Here is a 15,613-nt window from a genome sequence, read left to right on the forward strand (position 1 = left end):
AACTCCTGGGGACACTCAGTGTATCCCCAGGAGCTGGGGGACATTCCTGTGATCCCTGTGCCGTCCCCAGGAGCTGGGGACATTCCTGTGATCCCTGTGCCATCCCCAGGAGCTGGGGACATTCCTGTGATCCCTGTGCCGTCCCCAGGAGCTGGGGGACATTCCTGGGATCCCTGTGCTGTCCCCAGGAGCTGGGAGTTGTAGGATCTGGGAGCTTTTCCCAGGAGCTGAGTAGTTTTTTATGGGATCTGGGAGCTTTTCCCAGGATTTGTATGTTTTTCCCAGGGTCTGAGTGCCATTCCCCATGATCTGGGTGCTTTTCCCAGGATCTGGGAGCTTTTCCCAGGATCTGTATATTTTTTCCCAGGATTTGGGTGTTTTTCCCAGGATCTGAGTGCTGTCCCCAGGGTCTAGGCGCTCTTCCCAAACTCTGGGTGCTGTCCCCAGGGTCTGTATGTTTTCCCCAGGATCTGTGAGCTTTCCTCCCCCCAGCTCCTCTATCAAAACCCATTTCCATCAATCCCATTTTAAATTCCCAATTGGACCCTTTCCCCACCATTCCCACCCTCCCGGGACATCCTGTACCTGCTCCAAGGCCTTTTTTGAGTCTCCCCTGGGCAGAGATCAAGGCTCAGCTCCTCCGAGGTAAAATCCACATCTTTTATTCCCTGTTGGTTCTTCTGAGGGTCGATTTGGCCTCAAAGGAAACTCATTTACCTTCAAAGGAAACTCATTTACCTTCCGTGTCTTTTCCTGATTGGAATGTCAGGACCAATGGAGCATTGAATCCCACATCAGTCCCAAAAAATCCCTCCAGAATTCAAAATTCACATTAGACTGACCAAGGGATCATTGAACCCCACATCACACCCAAAAATCCCTCAGAAATTCAATTCACTTTAGACTGACCAATGGAGCATTGAATCTCACATCATTCCCAAAAAATCCCTCCAGAATTCCCATTAAACAGACCAAGGGAGCATTGAATCCCAAATCACACCCAAAAAATCCCTCTGGAATTCGAAATTCACATTAAACCGACTGATGGGCTGTTGAATCCCACATCACTCCCAAAAAACCCCTCCAAAATTGGAAATTCACATTAAACCAACCAATGGAACATCAAATCCCACATCACTCCCGAAAAATCTCTCCTGAATTCCCATTAAACTGATCAATGGATCATTGAATCCCACGTCACTCCCCAAAAATCCCTCAGAAATTCAAATCACATTAGACTGACTGATGGACCATTGAATCCCACATCGCTCCCCAAAAAATCCCTCCAAAATTCGAAATTCACATTAAACCAACCAATGGACCATTGAATCCCACATCATTCCCAAAAATCCCTCTGGAATTCCCATTAAATCAACCAATGGAACATCAAATCCCACATTACTCCCCAAAAATCCCTCCAGAAATCCCATTAAACCAACCAAGGGAACATTGACTCCCCAGCTCTTGGGGGCTGAGCAGCAAAATGAGTCTGAGCTCTGCCTGTTCCCAATGATCCCGACCTCTCCTGAAATCCCAGGCCGTGGGTGTTGTGGGGCTTTTTAATTAGAAAAAGCAAAGGCTCCAAATGTTTTGTCACCACGGGGAGGTGACACACGAGGTGGGGAACAGGGCTGGCTTCTCCAGTAAATTAATACAAAATAATATCAAAATAAATAAATTTAAAATGGAGAACAGGGCTGGCTTCTCCAGTAAATCAATACAAAAGAGTATCAAAATAAATAAATTTTAGATGGAGAACAGGGCTGGCTTCTCCAGTAAATTAACACATAAGAATATGAAAATAAATAAATTTAATATGGATAAAGCAGAGGCAATACAGGCACAGAATTTTCCCTGTCCAGCACTAACCCTGTCCCCTCTCTGTGCCCTGTGGAGGAGAGGAAAATGTTCTTACCCCGACACCCATCCGGGAGCCTGGAGCTGCTGCTGCTGCTGGCTGAGCTCTGCTGCCCCGGGATTTATGATCCGGGTTATCAGGGGAGGAGAGGAGGAGACAGGAGGGGACAGGAGGGGACAGGAGGGGACAGGAGTGTCCCTGTGCCTTGCAGCTCCTGTTGGAACCTCACACCGGTGTCCTGGGGCTGGGATTTATGATTTGGGAGGAGAAGAGAAGAGAAGAGAAGAGAAGAGAAGAGAAGAGAAGAGAAGAGAAGAGAAGAGAAGAGAAGAGAAGAGAGAAGAGAGAAGAGAGAAGAGAGAAGAGAGAAGAGAGAAGAGAGAAGAGAGAAGAGAGAAGAGAGAAGAGAGAAGAGAGAAGAGAGAAGAGAGAAGAGAGAAGAGAGAAGAGAGAAGAGAGAAGAGAGGAGAGAGGAGAGAGAAGGAGAAGGAGAAGGAGAAGGAGAAGGAGAAGGAGATTCCTGCCTGGACTGGGACACCAGGCCTGGGACTTCAGAGCTCTGGGATTTTGGAGCTCTGGGATTCTGGAGCACCAGGATTTCTGAGCACCAGGATTCCTGCCTGGATCGAGAAACCTGGCCCAGGATTTCAGAGCTCTGGGATTTTTGAGCATTGGGGTTTTGGAGCTCTGGGATTTCAAAGCTCTGGGATTTCGGAGCTCTGGGATTCCTGCCTGGATAGGGGCACCTGGCCCGGGATTTTGGAATATCAGGATTTCAGAGCTCTGGGATTTTGGAGCTCTGGGGTTTTGGAGCTCTGGGGTTTTGGAGCTCTGGGATTCCTGCCTGGATTGAAGCATCTGGCCCAGGATTTTGGATCTCTGGGGGATGTTGTGACCCCCAGGTTTTGGTCCCTGCTCCCCTCAGGGCTCCCTCCAGCCCACGGGCTGCTCTCCCTGGCTTTTCCCAGTGCTGGACATTCCCTGGCCCAGCCAGGCTGGTTCCTGCAGGGCAGAGCTGGTGGAAAATCCCCCCAGGCCTGGCCAGGCTTTGCCCTGGGGGGTCTCTCCTTCCTCCCATCATTTCAGTTTTCCTAAAATTCTGACACTTCACTCTCTGATTTCCCTTTTAAACCCCATCCTTCATCCAGGACACGGAGATTTACTGCAGGGAGAGGGAATAAATCCTAAATATATCCACCTTTCCTCCTCTGGCACATAAATGTGCCCCTGGGGCCGTTTATCCTCCTCCTGCCCGGCCTCAAAACCATCGCCAGTCACGGCAGAGGAGAAAATCCTGCCCGGGAATTCCCGGGGCGAGAATGAGAGCGGGAGTTGAAGCCTTTAAATGGATTTTAGGAGTGGAGAATTGAAGGGCCGGGGCTGGGAATGGCTTTTTGTGATTGTCTGGAGCCGAGGCCGGGTGTGAACAGTGCAGCAGCGCCATCTGCTGCTGGAGCCGGGCAGGACCCAAAATCCTCCTTCAGCAGCTGCAAGGAGAATTTTCCCATTTTCCCCTTTTTTTCCTTTTCCCCTTTTCCTCTTTTACTTTTCCCCCTTCCTCTTCTATTTTCTCTTCCTCTTCCATTTTCCTCTTCTCTCTTTCCTTTAAGTCTTTCCTCTTTCCTTTTCCTCTTCCCTCTTCTCTATCCCCTTCCCTTTCCTCTTCCCCTTCCTCTTCCATTTTCCTATTCAGTTTTCCTCTTCCTCCTCTTCCATTTTCCCTTTCCTCTTCTCTTTCCTCTTCCTCTTCCTCTTCCTCTTCCCTTCCCTCTTCCCTCTTCCCCCTTCTATTTTCCTCTTCCTCTTCCTCTTCCCTTTCCCCTTCCTTTTCCTCTTCCATTTTCCTCTTCCTCTTCTTCTTCCATTTCCTCTTTCTCTTCCATCTTCCTCCTCTTCCTCTTCCATTTTCCTCCTTCTCTTCTCTTTCCCCTTCCCTTTTTCCTTCCTCTTCTCCTTCCTCCTCCTCCTCCTCTTCCATTTCCCCTTTCAGGACCTGGGACAGCTCCGGCCCCGCCCACAGTGGTGGGCGTGTCATGTACGTGCGTGGGCGTGTCCCGTACGTGCATGGGCGTGTCCCGTACGTGCGTGGGCGTGTCCCCTACGTGCGTGGGCGTGACCCCGCTCCCCGCTATAACAGCGCATGCGCCCTGCTCTCCCCTCACAGCCGGTCCAAGATGGCGGCGGTGCGGGCGCTGCGCGGGGCCGTGAACGGGGCCGGGCCCGGCGGGCCCCGGGAACAGGCGGCGGCCCTGACCCGCGATTTCCTGTCCCAGCCGCGCCTCAGTGAGTGCAGGACCCGCGCGGAGACACGGGGGGCTGTGGGGAGCCGGGGGGCTGCGGGGAGCGGGGGGGATCGGTCTGAGCCGGCTCCGGTTCTGCCCCGGCAGGCCGCAGCCCAGGGCTCGCCCCCCGCTCAGAGCAGGCTCTAATTAACCAAATTAGCCAACATAATTAATTCCGGAAGCGGTGACACGGCCCGGGCCGTGGCCTTCATGATGTTTGTGCTGGGAACTGCAGATGGTGGAGGCTGTTCTTGAGAAATCGGCTGAAAAAGGGGAAATGCGGAATTTGGGTAAAATCCCCTTGTGGGAACACGGTGGGGAGGAATCAGAGCGTGTAAAGGTGGTTTTTCTGGCAGTAATTCCATAAATTAGCTTTACTTGTGCCCTGAATAGCAGCAGGACCTTCAAGGTGCTTCCCCGGCGGATTCTGAGTCACGAATCCTTTGGAAATAAATCCCATCAGGTTTAGAAGCCAAAACCATCTCTGCAATCCCAGGGCTTTACTCTGCAGCACAGGCTCCTGGCAGGGGCACACACAAGGTCAATTTAAGTTTTTCCGTGTGGATTTTCCCCGAGCTGGGGGATGGAAAATGTTCCGGGTCGCTTTTGGCTCATCCCGGAGGTGAATTGAGGAAGGAGGAGGGAGGGAGAGCTCATGGGACTGTCACGGGTGAGGCGGCTCGGCCAGGGCGGCTTTGCCCTGCCCCGGGGCTGAGTCAGACACTCTTGACTTGATTCAGACCCTTTTGAGTTGATTCAGACCCTCGGGGATCTCTGGGCTGATTTAAATCCTCGGGGATCTCTGGGTGGATTTGAATCCTCAGGATTCTCTGGGCTGATTCAGACTTTCAGGGGTCTCTGAGCTGGTTTAAACCCACGAGGGTCTCTGGGCTGATTTAAATCCTCAGGATTCTCTGGGCTGATTTAAACCATTGGGGTCTCTGGGCTGATTCAAACCCTCTGGGCTGATTTAAACCCTCAGGGATCTCTGGGCTGATTTGAATCCTCAGGAGTCTCTGGGCTCATTTAAACCTTTGGGGGTCTCTGGGCTGATTTAAACCCTCAGGGATCTCTGGGCTGATTTAAACCTTTGGGTTGATTTAAATCGTCAGGGATCTCTGTGGTGATTTAAACCCTCTGGGCTGATTTAAACCCTCAGGGGTCTCTGGGCTGATTCAGACCCTCTTGAGTTAATTCAGACCCTCAGGGGTCTCTGAGCTGATTTAAACCCTCAGGGATCTCTGGGCTGATTTAATCCTTTGGGAGATTTCTGAGCTGATTCCTGTCCTGGATAACCCCAGGCCCCTCTCCCTGCCCAGGGCACAGCAGCAATGAGGGCCCAGGGTTCTGTCTCAGGAGAATTTTAGGAGTAAAACTGAGGAATCGAGTTAAACCCCAGCTCGGAGCCTGGGGCAATTCGATTATTGCCCTTTAAGAGCCAGCATTGCAACAGTTTCACTGTTTTATTGCCGGGTAAACACGGCACTGTTGACAGTGCAGACAAACCCCTGGGGAGCTGCCAGGCCACTCCTGGTGATCCTCTGGGATTCCTGATCCTCTGGGATTCCTGATCCTCTGGAATTCCTGATCCCTCTGTCCCATTTCCCCTCCTGGGCACAGCCCCAGCTGCTCCTGGTGGTCCTGAGGGGGCTCTGACTCAGGATTTCCTCCTGCTGGGGCTCAGTGATGCTTTTTTCCCTGAGCTGACAGCAAAATTCCTCACTTGGAGTCACAGAAAACACCAAAATCACATCAGAGTCACTTCTAGGAAAATATTGGACACCCAGTCCTGTTCCTAATAAACAGAAATCAGCCCCAGATCTGAGCCTGGTGATGGGAAAGAGCAGGAAAAATGATCTGTGGGATGTTCCTGAGGAAGTTCCTCATTCCTGACTTGTGTTTTTTGGGTTTTTTTTGCAGCTTATAAAACTGTGTCGGGTGTGAACGGGCCCCTGGTCATCCTGGACCAGGTTAAGGTAAATTCTCAGCTTTGCATGAAGCTTTTTTGGAGGAAAAACTGGGAAAAAATGAAATCCTGACTGCTGGGAAATCCCCCCAGAGGGATTTTGATAAAGGGGATAAATGAGAGTGTGGGAATTTCCTCCAAAGCTGGAGGAAAGGGAGAGTTGATGGGGAAAAAAAAAAAAAAAAGGAAAACAGAGTTTGAGTTTTACCAACCGTCTGGAACGTGGATTAAATTCTGAGCTGAGAGGAGCCAGATTTGGCCTTTAAAAGGTTTATTTTGTTCCCAACTTTTCTATTTCCACATCAGTGCTCTGGAGGAGGAAGCTCTGCACACTCCTGGCTCCTTCTCAGGCTTCTCTTAAAGGCCAAAACCTGCTGCAGGTTTTTTTTTTTTTCTTCTTGTCAGAGGCTGTTTGGAACTAGAACTGATTCTGGCAGCTCCAACCCTGCAAATATTATTTATTCCTATAAGAAACCAACTTTAACCTGGGAAATTTCATACTCTGGGAAGGAGTTTCATTCTGTTGATAAAATTACCCTTAAAACCTGAGTATTTTCCAGATTTGTGGCTGGCGATTTTTGTTTTCTGGCTGGAATTTGATGCCTTTTCCCCTCTCAGTTCCCCAGATACGCCGAGATCGTGCACCTCACCCTCCCTGATGGCACCAGGAGGAGTGGGCAGGTCCTGGAAGTCAGTGGCTCCAAAGCTGTGGTGCAGGTAGGAGCAGGAGGCTCTTTTCTCATCATTTATTGATCAGGGGGAGCCCTGAACCAAACCAAACCAAACCTGGCTGGAGGTGTGTTTTTTAAATGAAAACAACAAATCAGCTGCTTATTCCGAGGTAATTTTAGGGGATTTCTGATAGTTCACAGTGACTTTTTTATTTCCACCTTCCCTGGGTTCATTTCCACCTTCCCTGGATTTATGGATTTATTTCCACCCTCTCTGGAATAATTTCCACCCCACTGAATTCATTTCCTGCTGGATTCAAGGAAATCCTCTGGAATTTATTGGATTCCAGACCAGCCCTGTGCCAAGTGGCTGCTGATATTTGTCCTAAAAATAGGACAAATATTTGTTTTTCTCGTTCACATTATTTTGTCTGAAAGACTTGGCAGGGGAAAAACACTTGAGATCGAAGGAATTACACCAGGTTTGGTGTTGGTTGGTGGTAAAATTCATGATTTTTTTTTTTTTTAAAGCTCTCAAAGCCCTTTCCCAGAGCAGCTCCTGTGCCTGGAGGTGGAGCAGAATTCAGAAATTACTTTGTGAAGCACAAAATTTTCGTGCTGTGATTTATTTTTTGTGGTTTTTTTTTTGTTGTTGTTGTTTTTTTTTTTTTTTTTTTCCTGCTGCATTTGCAGGTGTTTGAAGGCACTTCAGGGATTGATGCCAAGAAAACCTCGTGTGAGTTCACAGGGGACATCCTGAGGACTCCAGTCTCTGAGGACATGCTGGGTGAGCACTGATGGACCTCTGGGTGTGTGGAGCCAACAGATTGCTGCAAAATGAGCTGCTCTTCACCAAAATTCTCATTTTATTTTCCTTGTTTCCACAGGCAGAGTGTTCAATGGATCAGGGAAACCCATAGACAGAGGCCCCATTGTCTTGGCTGAGGATTTCCTGGACATCATGGGTTTGTTTTTAATCCTTTTCTCAGGGGGTGTGAAGTCAAACCTGGTGTGTTTTCACCTTTCTGGATTTATATATTTGGTTTAAAACATATTTGGGAGGAGCTTCATCTCATTTTTGAGCACATTTTTCATCAAATTTTAATTAAATTACCCCCAGTGCAGGGAGATGAGGGAGCAAAAAAAAAAAAAAACTTCCTGCAACGTTTATGATTTATAGAATTAATTCTACAACACCTAAAGGTGAAATGCTGCTCACCTGGCAGAGTTTTCAATCATTTTCACCACTAATAAGAATATTTAACACCAGAGTTTTGGGGCTCTGAAAGGCTCAGGTGTGACCAGGTTTGTCATTGTCACCGTGGGGTTTTTAGCCCTTTATCAGGAGGTGTTTGATAAAACTCCCAGCACATCCAGGGAGTAACACTGTGTTTATTCTCTCCAAAAAAACCCCCACAGGGCAGCCAATCAACCCCCAGTGTCGCATCTACCCCGAGGAAATGATCCAGACTGGCATTTCAGCCATAGACGGCATGAACAGCATCGCCAGGGGCCAGAAAATCCCCATTTTCTCAGCTGCTGGGCTGCCCCACAACGAGGTGAGGCCCTCTAAAACCTGCTGGGAGCTCAAAAAATTCAAAATTACATTGAATTTTGGGCGTCAAACTCAAACCCTGGGATGTTTCTTGCCTAGATTGCAGCTCAGATCTGTCGGCAGGCCGGCCTGGTGAAGAAATCCAAAGATGTGATGGATTACAGCGAGGAGAACTTTGCCATTGTCTTTGCTGCCATGGGGGTGAGACCACAGGGCTGGGGGAATAATTTCTGAGGTCCTGAGAGGGGCTGAAGTGTGGGCAGGATTTTTGTTTATGTGGGATTAAAGGGTGGGTGAAAATCCCCAAAGTCTGGGCAGGTTTTTTGTGTTTGTGTGGGATTAAAGGGTGGGTGAAAATCCAAAAATCTGGGCAGGTTTTTTGTGTTTGTGTGGGATTAAAGGGTGGGTGAAAATCCAAAAATCTGGGCAGGTTTTGTGTGTGTGTGGGATTAAAGGGTGGGTGAAAATCCCAAATGCTGGAATGTTCCTCTGGAACAACCTGCCCCATCCCTGGAGGTGTCCAAGGTTGGATAAGGCTTGGAGCTCCCTGGGATGATGGGAAATGTCCCTGCCCCTGGCACTGGAGGGGTTTTTGGGGTCCCTTCCCACCCAAACCATCCCATGAGTCTGACAAAGCCTGGCTGATCAGGGTAAAGTGTCTCAGACTTGATCTCCAGCCTGGAAACTCCACAAATGTCACTGTCAGGGACATGAAAGAACCACACACTCACCAGTCAGGGTGAAGTGAGGAAAAGAAGAGGCAGTTTATTATGATTTGGGGTTTAAATAGGATTTGGAATATTTGATTAAGGATTGGGGGGACAGGAAGAACACCTCTCTGCTCTCAAGGGTCAATCCAGAAGTCCATCACAGAGAAATATGAAAACAATCGACTTTTGTTTTGAGAAACTGCAGAAGAAACATGTAAACAATTATCAGAAGGCTAAAAATCAGGGCCACACACAAACTGCTCACTCTGGGAGTGTGAAGGAACTTGGTGGATGCAGATCTTTGCTGTGGGGGTTATTAATGAGCTCATCAGCCCTTAATGAGATGCAAAATGAGCCGAGTTAAACCCAGAGCTGTGCTTTAGGTGAACATGGAAACCGCCCGGTTCTTCAAGTCAGACTTTGAGGAGAACGGCTCCATGGACAACGTGTGCCTGTTCCTGAACCTGGCCAATGACCCCACGTGAGTGGGGGGCCTTCCCTGAGGAGGGGGAGCAAAACCAGCTCTGGGGGATGGAGCTTTGCTGGTGTCCTGCAGGTGTCACCTCTGGTGGGGTTCTGTGGCAGGGGGAGTGGTGGTGGAGCTGCAAATGGAATGATGGTGGAGCTGCAGTGGTGGTGATGGTGGAGTTGTTGCAGGTGGAATGGTGGAGGTGGAGTTGCAGGGGGAGTGGTGGTGGTGGAACTGCAGGGGGAGTGTTGGTGGTGGAACTGCAGTGGTGTTGGTGGAGCAGCAGGGGGAGTGGTGCAGGTGGAATGATGATGGTGGAGCTGCAGTGGTGGTGATGAAGCTGCTGGTGGAATGGTGGTGGTGGAATGATGGTGAAACTGCAGGTGGAGTGGTGCTGAAGGTGCAGATGGAGTGATGGTGGTGAAGGTGCAGATGGAGTGATGGTGGTGAAGGTGAAATGGTGGGGTGATGGTGGTGGTGAAGGTGAAATGGTGGTGGAACAGCAGCTGAAATCCTGGAGGAGCAGCTCCAGCTGCACTGCCCCTGCTCCACCTGCAGTGCTCCAGCTGCGCTGCTGCTGCTGCAGTTGTTGCTGGAAGCCCCAGGTGTCCCTGGCTGACCGAGGCCTGGCTCTGTTGCAGCATCGAGAGGATCATCACGCCCCGCCTGGCCCTGACCACGGCAGAGTTCTTGGCCTACCAGTGTGAGAAACACGTGCTGGTCATCCTGACAGACATGAGCTCCTACGCTGAGGCTCTCAGAGAGGTGTGTGGTCATTAAAGGTGTTAATTAATGTCTTTATTGGCAGAAGGGGGGTGGTGTGAAGCGAGGAGCGAAGCTGCCGCTCAAGCTGTTGGAGTTTGATATTCATTGGAGTGGTGGGGAACAGCCAGTGAGGGTTTCACTTGATCCTTGATTGGCTGGGATTTATTTTAGTGTTAATTGTCATTTCCACAATTTATTCCATTTAGTGGAATTGTCATTTCCACCTGGAAATGTCCAAGGCCAGGTGAGATGGGGTTTGGAACAACATGGGACAGTGGGAGGTGTCCCTGCCATGGCAGGGGTGACACTGGACCATATTTAAGTTCCTAAACCACCCATAATTCCATCCATCAGCAGTTTGATACCCTCACTGTGGATTTGCCTTGTCCTGTCACCCACGGCCGTGCTGACAAACACCCCAGGGGACTTTGTGTGGCTGCACTTGGCAGGAAAAGATTCTTTAAACACTCAGTGCCCTAAACCTGTGCAGACTCTGAGTCCTGAGGGATGTTTCTGTGTCTCCCCAGGTGTCAGCAGCCCGGGAGGAGGTGCCTGGGCGCCGTGGCTTCCCTGGCTACATGTACACTGACCTGGCCACCATCTACGAGCGCGCCGGGCGCGTGGAGGGCAGGAACGGCTCCATCACCCAGATCCCCATCCTCACCATGCCCAACGACGGTGAGTCACAGCCTGGGGGGCCTCAAAATCCCACCCTTGGGGTGTTGGAGTGTTGGTGGAGGGCTGGGAGAAGGAACTCTGCTGACCTGAGATGTTTTAGGGGGTTTATTGCAAGGGTTGTGGGTAAAAAGGGCTTTGCCTTCAGCCACCAGCCTGGGCTGGAGGGAAGTCACAAAGAAAGAGGGAGAGAGAACAAGAGGGTGAGAGGTGAGAGAGAAGGGAGTGAGAGAGCAAAGTGGCAGGTCTCAGAGAGCAGAGGTAAGAGAGCAAGAGAGAGCAGACAAGAGTAGGAGGAAGAGAGCCACGTCCCTGTTCCAATCCATTATATCTCTTTTTGTGATGAATATTCTAATTTACAGTGACCAACCAATACAAGACACAACATCCTATAGAATCTCCACACAGCCTATAAGAACTGCTACATTCCCGCACCGTGTTACATTTTAAACTCTTAAAAACTACTCTTTAGACTTTTCTCTTTTGCCACATTGACCTTTGGAACCCTCAGGCAGCAGAAGGGGATTGTTCAATCCAAAGGGATTCTCCTCCAGCTGCCCAGGCTGTTGTTTTCAGGTTATAGAGTAACTAAGGCTCAGTATCCTACAACTCAAAGTAGCCTTTCATTTCTATTTCCATTTTAGGTTTCATATTTTCAGATTTTTTTTTGTTAAAAAATCATATTTGTAAGGTTTCCCTGATTCATCTTCCCCAACACTTGAGGTGTTGGAGAGTCCAGGGCACACGGGGGAAACCCCTCAAATTTTGGGAGCTGTCACTCAATTTTGGGAGCCTGTTCAAAGCCTCAAATTAAATGTGGTGTTTGCTTGAGGGGCAGCACCTTTTAACACAGAAAGGCTGAAATTCTCAGCCTCTTCCAGGGTTCCAGCAAGACTCCTGTGGCCTTGAAGGTCCCTTAGTATCCCAGTTTTTTTTATCTTCTGATCAAAATGGTTTTTCCCCCTTGAGCTGCTCACACTCATATCCCTGATCCAAGAGCACTCGGGATTTGTGCAGGGAACAATTGCTGAAATCACCTGGCAACAAAAAGCTGCAGCAGCTCAGTGCTAAGATAAATATAAAAAGGCTGAAAATCTTATAAAAAAAAAATTTCATTTTTATTTTTTTTCCCTCCCTACAGATATTACTCACCCCATCCCTGACTTGACTGGCTACATCACTGAGGGGCAGATCTACGTGGACAGGCAGCTGCACAACAGGCAGGTGTGTGTTCCTCTCTGCTCACAAGGCTCATCCCAGCTTTTTTTTAAAGGATTCCTGTTAATTCCTGAGTGTTTTTCCTCCCCAGATTTACCCTCCCATCAACGTCCTGCCCTCGCTGTCCCGGCTGATGAAATCAGCCATTGGGGAGGGGATGACCAGGAAGGACCACGCTGACGTGTCCAACCAGCTGGTGGGTAAAAAATCCCCTCTGGGGATGGGGATTTGGGCCTGGGAAGGATAATTTGGGATCCAGAATGTTTTCCTGAGGCTGCTTTAATGCTTTCAGTGAGAGGGTTTGAGTTTGGACAGGAATTGTTGATGGTTGGAGAGAGGAGGGAACAGCAGAGCTGGGAATGTTCACCTGGAGAAGGGAAAGGCTCCAGGCAGAGCTCAGAGCCCCTGGCAGGGCCTAAAGGGGCTCCAGGAGAGCTGGAGAGGGACTGGGGATAAGGGATGGAGGGACAGGACACAGGGAATGGCTTCCCACAGGAAAATGGGAGATTTTATGGGATATTGGGAGGGAAATCCTGGCTGTGAGGGCAGTGAGGGGCTGAGATGGAATTCCCAGATTTGCTTTGGCTGCTCCACCCCTGGCAGTTGGGATAACCTGGGCCAGTGGGAGGTGTCACTGAAGGGCACAAAAGACTCCAATAATTCAGAAGGCAAAAGTCTACAAAAAGAAGGCTCTTTGTTGTCTAATTCTTACCACCTTTTATAAGGTGTTCCCACACAGACTGAACATGGCTGGTGAATAGGATCAACACCTCTCTAATAACCTCTCACCTCCAGTTAAACCAGAAAAACAGAAAACACCAGCTGGACAAGGAGAGTTGTTTGCCAAGATAATTTTTAAAGAAAAAGCTTTCCTGAGAAACTTTTCCTTGGGAAAAACATTAGCAGCTGCTAAGCAGGATAAAATTCTCTCAAGCCCAGATTCCTCGAGTGGCCAGGGCTGGGATGAGATGATGAGTTTGAGGGTCCTGTCAGCCTTTGAGCCACATCCCTGGAGTGACAGGGAAAGGATGAGATGAGTTTGAGGGTCCTGTCAGCCCTCAAACCCACATTTCTGGAGTGGCAGGAGTGGGATGAGATGATGTTTTTGGGGGTCCCCCAAAAACATCCCTGCAGTGGCAAGGGTGGGATGAGTTTGAGGGTCCTGCCAGCCTTCAAACCAACATCCCTGGAGAGGCAGGGGTGGGATGGGATCAGTTTGGGGGTCTTGTCAACCCTCAAACCAACATCCCTGGAGAGACAGAGGTGAGATGATGTTTTTGGGGGTCCTGTCAGGCCCTCAAACCAACATCCCTGCAGTGTCAGGGGTGGGATGATGTTTTTGAGGGTCCTGCCAGCCCTCAAGCCAAGATCTGTGGAATGGCCAGGGGAGGGATGAGATGAGTTTGAGGGTCCTATCAGCCTTCAAGCCACGTCCCTGCAGATGAGATGAGTTTGAGGGTCCTGGCAGCCCTCAAACCAACATCCCTGCAGTGCCAGGGGTGGGATGGGATGGGTTTGAGGCCCTGCAGCCCTCCCACACCTCTCTCCCCACAGTACGCCTGCTACGCCATCGGGAAGGACGTGCAGGCCATGAAGGCCGTGGTGGGGGAAGAGGCCCTGACCTCTGACGACCTCCTGTACCTGGAGTTCCTGCAGAAATTCGAGAAGAACTTCATTGCTCAGGGTAAGGATCCCAGGGCTGGTCCCAGGACATTCCCCTGCCCCACATCTCCCTCCCCTGGCTGTCCCTGCCCTGTGGTTACTCCTGAGCTCTTCAAATAACCAAATAAATGAGTTATTTGTGGGTCCAAACCCCAGACAGAGACATGGTAGAAGGCTGGAAGAAGGAGCAGACTCACACTTGGAGGTCAGGAAGGTTTTATTCAAGCCCAAAGCCCAGGAAGGTTTTATTCAGGCCCCAAGCCCAGGTGCAAATGTGGATTTCTAGGGCTTACCTGCCCTTAAGTTACCTTTAGGAATGAGGGGAGTGATTTAGGAACAGGGAGCACTGGCAGGGCTATTTTGGGGTGAAAAGGGGAGTGGGGAAAGCTGAAACTTGGCTGAGTCACCACCTTTTGCCAGAGCACTCAAACCTCTTCAATGGGTCTTACCAGTGATTAATTAAAAATTAACTGGGAGAGGCAATTGTGAGGGGAAAATACAGGGATTTAGGAAAGTGGGGTTTGTAGGGATGAACCATCACAGAAACGTAAAACTATTTACAGGAGTTCTAACTAAGAAGTCAGAAAAAGGAAGGTAAAAATGGAGTCTGACTCTTCCCAAGGTTATTTAAGCTCTAATTACCCAATAACACCTGTATTATTTATACTTTTGACCCAAGGCCAGCAAATTCACCCAAGTAGAAAAACAAGACTTTTTTCACCCAATTAGAAAAACAAGACCATTTTCACCCAATCACAAAAAACTCCCCAAACCCATCCAGACCTTTCCAGAAAGCTCCAAACCCTCCCTGCCACCCCCCCAGGTCCCTACGAGAACCGCACGGTGTTCGAGACCCTGGACATCGGTTGGCAGCTGCTCAGGATCTTCCCCAAGGAGATGCTCAAGAGGATCCCCCAGAGCACCCTGGCTGAGTTTTACCCTCGGGATGCCAAGCACTAACTCAGCTCATTCCTCTCTGTGCTCTGTGAGATGCTGGGTTTGTTATTTTTTCCCTTTTTTTCCCAAGTGTTGGTGTTTTGTTTTTTTTTTTTATTTCTTCCCTTCCTGGCTCAAAACCAGCAGCAGGTGATGGTTGTGGCAGTGTTTTTTTTTCCAGTTTGGGAAATATCCCTTTTTTCTCACAGGCTGCATCTCCAGGAGGGTGTTTAGCCCAGCTCTTAAAAAAAAAATAATAATAATAATGTGCAATAAGTCACCACCACGAGGTTTTTTAGGCTTTGGGATGAGATTTTTTGTGGGGGTTTTTGAGGCTGAGAAATTGAAAATTTTCACTTTCAGACCCCCACGGGTGAAAAAACAGGAGAGAGGAAATGTGGCTTTGCAGGATGACATTCCTTGGTGAAAAAATGTGAGGTTTTTAACCACTTTCTGAAAGGTTTGTGTGAGCTGAGGACAAGGGGAGGTGACACTGGGGACTTCCCCACCAGCAGAGGGTGGAAAAAGTCCTTTTCCTTTCAGAGGACAAAGGCCAGTGAGCTGCTACCTGAAAATAACAGGATATAAAATTTAATTACTGAATTTCAGCTTTTAAATTGAAGTTTGCAGAGTAAATTTCCTGCTTCACCCTTTTTTTTTTGTTGTTAAATTCTGGAATTCAAACAGAACCAGCAGCTCAGAAGTGTCAGCAGAGCTGTTGGTGATTTGTGGCTTTTTGCTGCTGCTGAGGGGGATCCTGAGAGGTAAAAACCAACCTAAAACCTCCCCAGCTTTTAAACCGTGACCTGTACACTGCACCAGGCACCAGGAGTTCACAAAAAAACG

At 49.2% G+C, this 15,613-nt stretch overlaps 1 protein-coding gene across 1 annotated transcript; it reads left to right on the top strand.

The window, feature by feature from the left end:
• Nucleotides 1-4,032: 4,032 nt before the first annotated feature.
• Nucleotides 4,033-15,056, top strand: ATP6V1B2 (ATPase H+ transporting V1 subunit B2; the record flags this gene model as incomplete). The annotated part of the gene is made up of 14 exons (XM_083880559.1): nt 4,033-4,141; nt 6,061-6,116; nt 6,725-6,823; nt 7,471-7,564; nt 7,665-7,742; nt 8,197-8,336; nt 8,432-8,533; nt 9,426-9,523; nt 10,153-10,276; nt 10,804-10,954; nt 12,093-12,175; nt 12,261-12,365; nt 13,724-13,853; nt 14,655-15,056. The coding sequence occupies 14 exons, from the start codon at nt 4,033-4,035 to the stop codon at nt 14,789-14,791; spliced, it is 1,506 nt and encodes a 501-aa protein (XP_083736685.1). The 3' UTR covers nt 14,792-15,056.
• Nucleotides 15,057-15,613: the final 557 nt, after the last annotated feature.

This window comes from Zosterops lateralis (genome assembly GCF_965231275.1).
Source record: "Zosterops lateralis genome assembly, chromosome: 30".
Lineage (NCBI taxonomy): Eukaryota > Metazoa > Chordata > Aves > Passeriformes > Zosteropidae > Zosterops > Zosterops lateralis.